This window comes from Mirounga angustirostris, unplaced genomic scaffold, assembly GCF_029215605.1.
Source record: "Mirounga angustirostris isolate CCGP_5_RB_7025 unplaced genomic scaffold, mMirAng1.0.hap1 SCAF_13, whole genome shotgun sequence".
In the NCBI taxonomy this organism is placed as follows: Eukaryota; Metazoa; Chordata; class Mammalia; order Carnivora; family Phocidae; genus Mirounga; species Mirounga angustirostris.
Window position 1 is genome coordinate 57,558,422 of NW_026991721.1, and position 12,996 is coordinate 57,571,417.

General features: G+C 41.9%; 1 protein-coding gene across 4 annotated transcripts in view; it reads left to right on the forward strand.

Annotated features, from left to right (window-relative positions):
- The window catches only part of STIM1 (stromal interaction molecule 1), a 188,220-nt gene that overhangs the window by 126,007 nt on the left and 49,217 nt on the right, over nt 1–12,996 (forward strand). For all 4 annotated transcript variants that reach the window (XM_045894291.3, XM_045894292.3, XM_045894293.3 and 1 more), the window contains exon 3: nt 6,699–6,813. In XM_045894291.3, the coding sequence (XP_045750247.1) occupies nt 6,699–6,813 (115 nt within the window). The remainder of the gene's footprint in view (nt 1–6,698; nt 6,814–12,996) is intronic.

The following is a 12,996-nucleotide window of genomic DNA, read 5'->3' on the forward strand; positions in this document are numbered from 1 at the left end:
ATAGTCAATATCTTAGGCTTTGTTGGCCATATAATCTTTGTTACAACAACTTGACTCTGCCTTTATAACATGAAAGCAGCTATAGGCAGTACCTAAATGAATGACTGTGGCTATGTCTCAATAAAGCTTTATTTATAAAAAGAAGCAGCAAGTTGGATTTGGCTCATGGTCATAGTTTCTTGGCCCCTGGTCTGGACTATAGTTGTCTGGTAAGGAGGGAAAATGGCTGCCTGGTAAGTTAGTCTATGACCAGATTGTAAATGGCCTTGAATAGGAGGCCAAGAAGCTAGGGCATTATTCTGTAGGTAATGAGGAGGCATGAGATTTTAAGTAGGTGCACTGGTGTAGTTTACAGATTTGTACTTTACAAAGGTCATTCTGGTGACTAATGTGGTAGATGGACTGGCAGAAGTGGGACTAGATGTACAAAGGTGAGTGAGAAATGACTGTCCTCTCTGTGCCCTCAGCAATAGCTTCTGATCTCACTGGGGACAGATACTTCACCTATGAGACATCCAAGTCCCAGCACTTTGTACAGATGGCATTTAGAGCTATTATAGCTAAAATGTGGGTCCTTGTTAGATGTCGAAGAGGTGCACAAGAGTTGGGAAGCGTCTTAGATGTGGGACATGTATCTTGTGGGTTCTAAAGAGTGTGTATGTGTGAGGAGGGGGCTAAGTGGGAGTGGAGGTGCTGTGGGTTGGTTTGGGAGACATGGAAGGTGAGCAGTTGGGAACACAGTTGGAAATGGGAGGGAGGAGTAATTGGTTCTAAGGAGATAGCCAGGAGCTCTGCCCGGATCCCTGCACCCAAAGGTGTGCTCCTCCTCTTCCAGCTTTACATCCGTGAATTCTGTTCACCGCTGAAGCTGGCTGCGCCTGTTTTGTTGGGGGCTCTAGAGAGATGTTTCCCATCCATCTGTTCTCACCCACATCTCCTCACTACTGCTTCACTTGGGGTGGGGGTGGGGTTGAATTCTTTGCACCACCGCCAGGGAGATCACTTTTCTGAGCTCATAGAGCTAAACATACCTCGTGACAGCTGGTCCCAGCTCTTCAGAGAGCTCTTGAGCTGTGGCTCCAGCCAGTGCTGCATTCCCCGTGGTAAGGCGAGACGTTTAGGGAGCCTTCTTAGACCTTCCTGAGAGAAGAGCTACTTGTTCTCAGTCTGAAATAGTAAATCTTTGTTGTGGGAGCCAAAAGTCGCCTCTTTGGTTTGGTTTGGGTTTTGCTTTTTGTTGCTTTTAAACTTTGTCTTAAATCAGACGTTAGCTATTAGCTGGATGTGGGGCAGAGTTCAGAGGGATATGTGGCAGAGCCTACCTCAGGTACATTGGACGTCAGAGTTCAAGTTCGGTGCAGCATTCTTGTCTGCTGTGTTTATGGCTGGATCACTGGGACCTCCATGAAAGCCTTTATGGTTTGGCAGGGGAGATAGTAACACTGGTGAGGGCGTACACGGCCCAGAAGAGCCTCCTTTGATGAAGAAGCTTTTTCTCTTACTTTCATATCCTTCCTTATCTCACCCGCCTGCCAATAATAATGACGACTAACATTTGAGTTGTGCTTTACAACGTAACAGAGTGCTTCTGTGTGCATCAGGAATCACAAGCTCTCTGCTCCCAGACCAGAGAGCACATGCCTCTTCAGAAGGGGGCAGCTGATGCTCAGCTCTGGCACATTGTTGCCGGTCCTTCTGCAAAGCCAGGAGTGGTGCCCTGGGGGTGGGGGTGGAGGCCTCCTGACCTCCGCCAGCACCCCCCCCCCCCCACCAAGCGGCTCCAGATGACAACATGTACATCATGTCCTTTGATATGGACAATTGACTTTTTTTTCCTTAGCTTTAAGTAAAATGTGAATAAAAGCATCTTCAGAAAATGTTGCATTTTGAAGTTAATTTGTAATGGACAACCTATATAAAAATAATGAGCTTGCCATGCCAACACCAGCTCTTGACAAGTCCCTGAGCCACCATTTCCCTTGCAATTGAATTGCAGCCCTTAAGCCCTTAAGATCTAGGAGTTCAGTGTCTAGATCTTTAGATTTTTTTTTTTTTTTTAAAGATAGCCTGGGGGTGCCTGGCTGGCTCATTCGGTGGAGCATGGGACTCTTGATCTCGGGGTTGTGAGTTCATGTTGGGTGTAGAGATTACTTAAAATTAAAATCTTAAAAAAAATAAAAAAAAATAAAGATAGCCTGAAAAGCTGGACTTTCTTGGTATGAAATCTGATTTTTAAATATGGGTTCCGTTTAGAAAATGCTCTGTGGGCCCTTAAAAGATAGGTGCAAAGGCAGCTTTTGACTTCTGCAAGCATGTCTCATTTACTCCTTAGCACGCTTAGATGAGAGGGATGCCTAGTTCTCATTCTGATGGGGAAACTGGGTCAGAGAGGCCAAATCACTTGCCCAGAAGTCACACAGGAAGGAAGGGGTCTGTTTCTATAGGTTGTGCACTCTTTCTATTTATAGTATACTGCCTTTCCTCCTCTTAAGGTCTGATTGGTGCATCCCATGTCTTTGTTCTCTAAAGAGGTTCCCTTCAGCTTCAGGCCCTTCCTTCAGGTAGAGCTTCTGTCAGCCCACATTCCTCATTTGGCACCATCTTCTTGCTGGCCTTGTTTTCTGATCCCACTCCTTCTTTGCATGGTTTATGGGGCACCGATGGACCCTGGATGTGAGCCCCATGCAGGTCCTCCTTGTACTTTCTTCCCATGAGCTTCTCTGTCCTCCGTATACCTCAGTGATCAGACTTGGCTATAAAAAGCAGTCTATTTCTTATTGGTTCCCGATCAGCAGCTGGTATGTGTCATCAGATGGTTTCCTAAAGCTAGCTGGGAATGGCAGAAAATCCCCTCTCTTGGAGATTTTGGCATTTCTGCTCCTAAGGCCTGCATATGATGTGTGTTTCTCTAGTCTTAGGTTAAGAGGGTCTGGGTTAGAGCCCAAGAGGGCCAACACAGGGCATACCCCATATCTGTCATCTGGGGGTTACAGATTTGATCTCTCTAAAATATTTGCAAATCCTGACAACTTTTCGTTACGTCCACACTACTACCTCATTTCAAGCTAGATTATTGTAGTAGCCACGTGACTTGTTCCTCTGCACTCGCCCTTGCCCTCCTATAGTCTGCTCTCCCACACAGCATTTAGAACAGTCTTTTATTTTTTTAATTTAATTTTTATTTTTTTATTATGTTCAATTAGCCAAACATATAGTAAGTACATCATTAGTTTTTGATGTAGTGTTCAACGAGTCATTAGTTGTGTATAACACCCAGTACTCATTACGACACGTGCCCTCGTTAATACCCATTAGAACAGTCTTTAAAAATATATAAATGTAGGGGCACGTGGGTGGTGCAGTTGGTTAAGCATTGGACTCTTGGTTTTGGCTCAGATGGTGATCTCATGGTTGTGGGATTGAGCCCCGAGTTGGGCTCCGTGCTCAGCAGGGAGTCTGCTTGAGATTCTCTCCCTCACCCTCTGCCCCCCCCCCAACTCGTGTGCACGCACTGTCTCTCTCTCTGGAATAAATAAATAAATCTTAATATATATATATGTGTATATATACATATATATATACACACATGCATATTTATATATATATATAAATGTGATCATGTTGCATCTCTGTCAAATTCCTCCAACAGCTTCCCTCTCAGAGTCGAAGTCCAAGTCCTTATAATGGTCTACAAGGGCTTATGATCTGGACCCCTGGTTCTTCCCTAGTTCATGTCCCACTAGTCACCGCCTCTCATTTCTCTTCAGCCACACTGGCCCCCTTGCTATTCCTTGAACATACTGAGCATGTTCTTTCCTCAGGGCCTTTGCATTTGCCATTCCCTATGCTTCAGATACTCTTCTCCCAGTTATTCTGCTTGCCTTTCTAACATCTCCTTCAGATATATGCTTGAAAGTTACCTTCTTAACGAGACCTTCCTTGACTTGTCTAAAATGACAGACCATGAATACCACTACTCTTGGCATTTCCTATTCCTCTTTCTTGCTTTATAGGAATTATTGTCTCTCTCACCCTAAGAGGATGTTAGCTCAATGACGGTAAAGATTTGTATCTGTTTTGTTTATTACTTACTGCATTTCTAGTGCCTGGAACTATGCCCGGTACTTAGAAATTTTACATCTGTTGACTAAATGAATGAATGAATTTCTGTCCCCAGACTGGCTATGTCAGACTGCTTGTGACTCTGTCTTCCCTGAGATGTCCCTGTGTCTGCTGTCTAAGGTCTAGTGATCTCATCACTTAGGTGTCCAGGGAGAGCAATCAGACTCTCAATAAATTAACAAAATTGTCCTAAAATTAATTTTGAAAAATCAACAGCTGAGACTGACAAGAAATATTCTGAAATATAAGAGCCATGGGAAGAGGGGGTCCAGGCATTAGAAATTATTATTGAAGTGTAAAATAAAATAAAAGGCATAATAAAATAGTCAACCGCTATTACAAAAATAGAAATATCATTTAGTGCAAAAGAATGCGGAGCCTAGAAATGTACTCGAGTATACATAAGGACTTAATTTATTACTAAATAGCATTTTTCAAAATGAATAAAAGATAATTTAATGAATGGGGTTGGGATAACAGGGTGGCAACTTGGGAAAAAGTGTTAAAACTCACAACTTACAGCATAAAATGAATTGAAGGTCAGATGGCCTAAAAGGCTGACTTAAAAAAATCAAAAAATACTTTTATCAGTTTCGTTTTTCTAAGAATCGACAAAATCTCTTTGCTCTGGGCTCTTTACCACGTCACCTGTGTAATCCTTATTAAAAATAAATTCTCGGGGCACCTGGGTGGCTCAGTCGTTAAGCGTCTGCCTTGGGCTCAGGTCATGATCCCAGGGTCCTGGGATCCAGCCCTGCATCGGGCTTCCTGCTCAGCGGGAAGCCTGCTTCTCCCTCTCCCACTTGCCCTGCTTGTGTTCCCTCTCTCGCTGTGTCTCTCTGTCATATAAATAAATAAAATCTTTAAAAATAAATAAATAAATAAAATATAAAATATAAAAAAAAAAAATTCTCTCGGGATGCCTGGTTGGCTCAGTTGGTTAAGCGTCTGCCTTTGGCTCAGGTCATGATCCCAGGGTCCTGGGATCGAGCCCCGCATCAGGCTTTCTTTCTTCCTTTTTTTTTTTTTTTTAAAGATTTTACTTATTTATTTGACAGAGAGAGAGAGAGAGCACAAGCAGGGGGAGCAGCAAGCAGAGGGAGAGGGAGAAGCAGGCTCCCTGCGATGGAGCAGGGAGCCCGATGCGGGGCTCGATCCCAGGACCCTGGGATCATGACCTGAGCCGAAGGCAGACGCTTAACTGACAGAGCCACCCAGGTGCCCCATCCACATCAGGTTTTCTGCTCAGTGGAGAGCCTGCTTCTCCCCCTCCCTCTGCCTGTTGCTCCCCCTGCTTGTGCACGCATGCACTCTCTTCCTCTTTCTCTATCTCAAAGAAATAAATAAAATCTAAAAAAAAATTTCTAAAAGCTTTGATTTCTTTTGCTTTTCTTTTTTCTTGTAAGAGTATATTATGAAAAGAAATACCAATAATTAAAGGACAGCATCTACAGTGCTGGGGAAAAATTTGGACAATAAAGTGAGATCTCTTGGGTTGGAATACAAATCCATCACTTGCCAGCTGTAACCTTGAGGAAATGTTTGAGTTATCTAATGCTGTATAACAAACTTCCCCAAAACTCAATGGCTTAAAACAGCAACAACATTTCTTTTGTCATTTACCTGCAACCAGGGCATGGCTCAGCAGGGACAGCTCATCTGTGTCCACTTGAGATCAGATGCAGTGACTCAGAAGCTGGGGACTGGAATCACCTGAAGCCTCAGTCACTCACATGTCTGACTCCTGGGCTGTGGAGACAAACAGCTCCGGCTGCTCAGACATCTCTCTATATTTCTATATGGTCTTTCCACATGATCTCTCCAGAATGGTGGCTTTTGGGTAGCCAGGCTCCATATATGTTGTTCAGGACTCTCAAGGCATGTGTCCCAAAAGGGAGAGAGCCAGGTGGACTCTGTATTGCCTTTTCTCACCTAGCCTTGGAGTCATTTGACATTACTGCTGCCACATTCTGTTTGTTAGAAGATGAGTCACTCATGTCAACCTATATTCAGGGGGAGGGGAATTCACCTTTTGTGGGAGGATTGTCATAGAATTGTGGACACATTTTAAAACCATCATAACAAGTAATTTAATCTCTCAATTTAATGTGATTTGGGGCAAGTTGCATTATCTTAGAGTATTACTGTTCTCGTTTGTAAAATAGGTGTGATAATTCATTGGTTGTAGAGGATTAGATGAAAAAGTATTGTAGAAGTTCTTGGAATATTGCTTAGTGTATAAACAAGTGATCGCAAATTGTTAATTCTTTTTCCCCATCCTTCTTCCTTCTTCTAGCTGATTGAATTCTGGTTAACTATTATTTAGTATCTATCCATAATTAGAAAAATATGAGGGAGGACTTACTCATTTTTTTCAAGTGAAACATACAACAAAAAAGAAGAGGCAGTGTAGTTGGCAACTAGGACATATGCACTTGGAAAGACAGATAAGTGGTGTGATACACATGTACGTTGGGTGGATGGAGTGTGCTGTGGAAAGCTGGATGGCCTGCATGGAGATCTTGGTGGGCTGGCTCCTAGGTATCTCTTGTGACTTGTGTGCTTTTCCCTTGCAGTTCCTGAGGGAAGACCTCAATTACCATGACCCGACAGTGAAACACAGCACCTTCCATGGTGAGGATAAGCTCATCAGTGTGGAGGACCTGTGGAAGGCATGGAAGTCTTCAGAAGGTAATAGGCAGCTTGGTTGTCAATCTTAGTTGCTGGAAGGTTTAGAGAAGACAGATGAAGATGGGCAGCAACTTGGCCTTAAAAGTACATGAGTATAAAGTGCTTTGTAAAGAGCAAATTATTAAAATGGTTCTACATATAGTCACTGAATAAGACTGAATCTAGTCACTGCTGAGAGTGGGGGAAGATGCCCCAAATAGATTGGAGCTGCTCCTCATTGGAATTCTAATTGAATTCCATCATGTCCCTCCCCATCTCTAGCACCCACCCCACTTCCTGCTGCTTCTCCAGAGATAGGGAGCTCGTTGGCCTTTTGAGGCAGCCCCTTCCTTCCACAGCTCCCCACTTGGTCTCAGCTGTGCTGAGACCTAGGTGATTCAAAGATTGGCTGGAAGTAAGATGGAGTCTCCCCTGAGCCTTCTCTTTTCCAGGTTAAATAGCCAGGTTCTTTGAAGGAAACATGTTTTCTCAGCCTCCTCCTCATCTTGGTTTCCTGCCTGTGAACACTTTTGTTAATGTCTTAGATCATAGCTCCTAGAGTCGGATGCAGACCCCTAGGTGTGGTTTGACCAGCTCAGAGTTGACCAGGACTGTCAACTTCTTAGTTCTGGACCCTGTGTGCATCTGTGAATGCAGCCTGATTAGATACTGGAGTCTTCAGCAGGCATGTCATTCTGTGGCCTCATGTTGAACTTATTAAATAAAAACTTTAGTTATTTCTTATACATAAAACTGTTAAACCATGACTACCATTTTTTTTTTTTTTTCCTGGAGCATTTGCTTCAGAGCTCTGAGTGAAAGAGCATATCTAACCTTGTGAAGCTTGACAGGGAAGGGAAAAACAGCACTTTAGCCTCCTCTCCATCTCTATATGTGGCTGGAGTGTCCTTTGATACTAACAAGATTGGAAGCAGTCTATTTGCAGGGTCTCTTGGGTAGGTCTTGATGCTAAGAAGGGTTAAACTTCAGTGACCACCAGGGCCCCTGCTTTTGCAGATGAGGAGCCTTAGGCCCAGATTTATAAAGCGATTTTTTCGTTTTCACACACTTAGTAAATAGTAGAGCCAGGATTTAGACCTGGACCTTCCTCTCGCTGGGCCAGTGCTTTTCCATGCCATCTCGGTTGAAAGCACTGGTCTGGTGGTAGAGAAAACCAGTTTTGGTAGGAAAGGAGGCAGTGTCTATTTTTGTTTTAATCTTGCCTGGGATTATAGAATTTTAGATCTGGAAGGGATCATGTATAATGTACGTGGGGAACATGAGATTCGAAGCAAGAAGACCTGGATTCTAGTCCTGATACTTCTTGTTCACTCTGTGTTTTTATCAGTTTAGAAGAAGCGTAAGTGAGCTCTACAGACCGCTTTCTGGAAATCGTTAGGAGCCGAGTTCCTTGTGGGGGCTTTGTTTAATAGCTCCTGAGCAGCTCTGGCTGTCTGCTGTTGCGAGATCAAGCAGTGAAATGATCTTTGGAATTATACTGGCACTGCCAGGAAAAATCTTCTATTAGTACTGTTTAATTTTAGTTTTCTCCTTTTTTCTGTAACAACATGAGGACATGGCGCCTGGGTTTGAAGACTGGGTTTCATAAGTGGGAATTTGGAATGAACAATGGCAGGGAGAGCATTCCTGGCCTTCTCTGAAAGCTCTCACAGAAGTAGCTGGGAAGGGAAAGTGACCAAGAGAGGGCAGAAACAGAGGGATGAAATCATAATACTAAAAAGCAGCCAAGACAATTTTCTGGTAAGAACTTTATTCCTCGACTCAGCAACTATTTGGAACACTTCCAAGTATGTTCTAAATGACACGAAGATGGAAGACAATGGAGTGAGTTTTGAGGGGTTGGTTCCCATTACCGATGAGCGGAGAAACATTCCAGCGCACTGGGAGGTAGCCCATAGCTAAGCCGAGAGGTGACATGTATGTATCATTTTAGGATTTGCTCACCAAGTGTCATGCCTGGTGACTCGACAAGCTAAAAGTAAGGATCTTCGTGTGTACTATTCCTCCTAACAATTTGCTTCGTTATTTACAACAAGGCCCCTAATCTCTGGAGTGATGATTCCCAGAGCTGCAAAACGCATGTGATATTCTGGCGCTGGCACAAGCTGGCTGGCCTGAGTTTTGCTAGATGAGATAGATATCAGCAGTGCTCATTTGTGTGCAGAACATAAGCTGGCTAGTGTCAGTACCATCTACAGGATTAGTGTGGTTAACATTTTCTGACTGATGGTGGGAGCCAGTGTTTTCTCAGTGTTACTTAGATTTTAACAGAAAAGCCTGATAATTGCTACATTAGCCAGTTCTAGACTTCAGTAATCAAAACAACAAGAACTAAAAAACTGACTTTAACATTTACATAGTATTTGATATATGCTAGCCACTGTTCTGAGAGATTTATGGATATTAACTCATTTGTTTTGCACAAAAACCCTTTGAAGTCGAAATACCATGATTGTCTCCATTTACAGATGAGGAATATGAGGCAGAGAGAGTGTTTCATGAAATAATGCAATGCGATTCTGTCACTGACTGCCCAGTTAGTGCAGGCTTCACAGGTTAAGGGCAAAGTCCCCAAGAGGACTGCTGTCACTTCAGACACTGACCAGCCATAAACTTTGGGTGTTTCCAGCCACCTGTGCTCTGACCGACTGGCTGCAAATCATGGGTTCCCACTATCCCCTCAGTTTGACAATTTGCTAAATGACTCACAGAACTCAGGAAAGTGCTGTACTTATGATTACCATTTTACTATAATGGATAAAAGTTAGGGCCAGACAAAAGAAGAGACCAATAGGGCGAGGTCTAGGAGGGTCCTGAATTTGGAGCTTCTGTCTCTTCCCTTCATGGAATCAGGACTTACCACGCTCCCAGCACATTAATCACGAGTGTGTTTGCTGACTGGAAAGCTCATCTGAGCCTCAGTGTCCAGAGTTTTTATTGAGGTCCTATTTCATAGACATGATTGATTGAATCACTGGCTCCATGATGGCACTCATTCTGCACCCCCTTTTCCTTTCTGAAGGTTGGGCTAATATCTCCTGGCCCAAAGGCCCAATCCCCTAGTCACCTGGTTGGTCTTTCTGGTCACTAGCCCCCATCCAGAGTCATTAGCTCAAACTCAAGTGTGATCCAAGGGCTCCACCATGAATAACAGAGATATTCCTATCACCAGGGAAATTGACCTGAAGACAAAGACCACCGAATTCTTTGTTATACAAAATTAAGTAAGAAAGAGTCGAACAAACTGGGCTGAGGAAGGATCAAGAACAAGGGAAACTCCAGGGATCCCAGCAGCAGGGACTAGGGGGTTGGCCTTTTCTAATTAGCTACTCTTAGATGTCTCTGCTTCATTCATTTTTTATCTAACTAAGTATCTTTGCTCAACGGTCAGATATGGTGGAGGGAGAATCAGATTGGCATAGTTTGGATCACAGACTTATTATGTAGGGTAGAGGTAGTGAGAGAATATGTATGGGGCTTGGTGGGGGGCTGCGGCAATTTCCAATCCCTCTAAGAGGAAGGGGGGCTGGCAGTTCTTTAAAGGAAGGTAGGCCGGGTAGATTTTGTAGAATCTTTGAGAAACATAATTATTGTTTGCATATTTGAACCAGTAGAAACAGTAACAGTGCCCTTAGAGGATGGTGGGAGGCACTGACCTAAGAGGATTCTCCTCTAAAACACGGTTTCTATTCTTCTAAACAAAGTGCATCATTACTATTTTTTCTCCCCTTTCCTGGACATGTGATTTCAAAAGATGCTATCAGGCAAACAAAGTAATAATTTCTTTCCCCATTTGTATGGATCAAAACCATCTTAAACTATCAACTTTGATTCTAACTAAATAATATGATTCCAGCTAAAAGCAAAAGAACCCAATATTCTAGTGTAACTTTGAACTTTGCCTTGAGAAAATATTTATTTCTACTGGAAGTAATTTGGAAATAATTCCAAATAATAATTTGGAAATAATGAAATAAACTCAACAGATCTCCAGTTCTGTCTGTGCTATTCTTTGTAGGATGGGATTTTTCATAGGAGGCAGTTGGAGAAATATTGGCAAACTGGGAGGCTTTTAGAGAGAAACCCTGCAGAACTGGCCTTTCTCTGTTGGCATAACCCAGCAGGGGCAGGTGGCATTGGACTTCTGTCTAAACCATTTCAGAAGTCAGATCAGTATAAAAGAGCAGGCATCCCCTTTTTGCTTTTACATAAACCCAGTGAGAGGTGTTTATCCTCTTGTTTTAGTTACATAAAATTTACTTTGCTAAGTGAATCTTTAAGCCATTGAGTTAAAATACCTCAGCCATTGTTGCTACATTTTAGGGGAGAAAGATATCATTGACTTTTTCTTTATCTTTGTCTTGGATTCTTTTAGATCCCTTTTTTCCAACAAAAACAACAACAGCAACAGCAACAAAACCCAACTAGCATCAATGCAGTGATTTAACACTGCAATCATTTTTGGTTTATATTAAATAGCTACTTATATTAAATAAAGGTCTTACTTGAATCCACATTTAATAAAGGAAACTGAGCATCTCTCACCTCTTTCTGTTACCAAGTCCTAAGGATTCTACCTCTCTTCTATATTTTATGTGCATCTCCTATGATATTGCCTTAGCTCAACTTCATCTTTTTGAAAGATTTATTCAGTTGTACTTGATAATACAATCAGGTGTAAATATTGAAAGTGTATAATTTTTTTGAGTTTTGACACATGAATACAAATGGATATCCTTTATGAGATACATGTTTTGCAAAGATTTTCTTCCAGTCTGTGGCTTATCATTCTTTTGAAGAACGATAAGTTTCAATTTTTCTGAAGGCCAGTTTTTCAATTTGTGCTTTTGTGGATCATTCTTTGGTGTCATATGTAAGAAATATTTGCCTAACCCAAGGTTACACAAGGATTTTCTCCCATGTTCCCCTCTAGAAGTTTTATAGTTGTAGGTTTTATGTTTAGGCCTCTGATCTGTTCTGTATTCGTGTATGTTAGTGTTAAGTATGGATCCGAGATCTTTTTTGTGCTCATGGATGTCTCAATTGTTCTAGAACCATTTGTTGAAAATTCTGTCCTTTCTCCACTGCTAAAAATCAATTGGTATTAAGGAGGGCACGTATTGCATGGAGCACTGGGTGTTATACACAAACAGTGAATCGTGGAACACTACATCAAAAACTAATGGTGTACTGTATGGTGACTAACATAACATAATAAAAATAAATAAATAAATTATCCATATAAGTATGGGTTTATTTCTGGACTTTACATTCTGATCCACTGATCTATTTGTTCTTATTGTCAATACCGTGCTATCTTGATTACAACAGTCTTACAATAACCTTTTAGTCAGATAGTGTTCGCCTTCCAACTTGGTTTCCCTTTTTCCAACTTGTTTTGGCTGTTTGTTTGTGAACCAACTTGTCAATTTCTACAAAAAAGCCTGATAGGATTTTGATTGGCATTACACTGAATCTGTAGCTCAGTTTGACAGAACTGACATCTTCCCAATATTGAGTTCTCTGATCCATGAACAAGGTACATCTTTCTATTTATTTAGGAGACATACTTTCTCTTGGTAGTATTTTGTAGTTTTCAGTGTACAGGTCTTTCATATATTTTGTCAGATTTATCTCTATTTCATAGATTTTGGGTTATTGTAAATAGTATTTTTTAAATTGTGGTAAGATATGTAAAAATTTGATTTTTATATATTGATCCTTGTATTCTGCAACCTTGCAATAAACTCACTTATTAGTGAGATACCATCAGAGTTTCAACTGAGATAATCAAATCTTCTAATAAAGAAAGCTTTATTATTTTATTTTCCAATCTGGATGTCTTTAAAGACTTTTTCTTGTGGCGGTATCTGGCTGGTTCAGTTGGTAGAGTGTGCAACTCTTGATCTCAGGGTTGTGGGTTTGGGCTCCATGTTGGGTGTAGAGATTACTTAAATAAATAAGGTCTTTTTTTTTTAAGGTTTTATTTATTCTTTTGAGGGGGGGAGTACAAGCAGGGGGAGCAGCAGAGGGAAAGGGAGAAGCAGGCTCTCTGCTGAGCAGGGAGCCCGATGTGGGGCTCGATCCCAGTACCCTGGGATCATGACCTGAGCTGAAGGCAGATGCCCAACCAACTGAGCCACCCAGGTGCCCCAATAAATAAGGTCTTTAAAAAAAAATCCT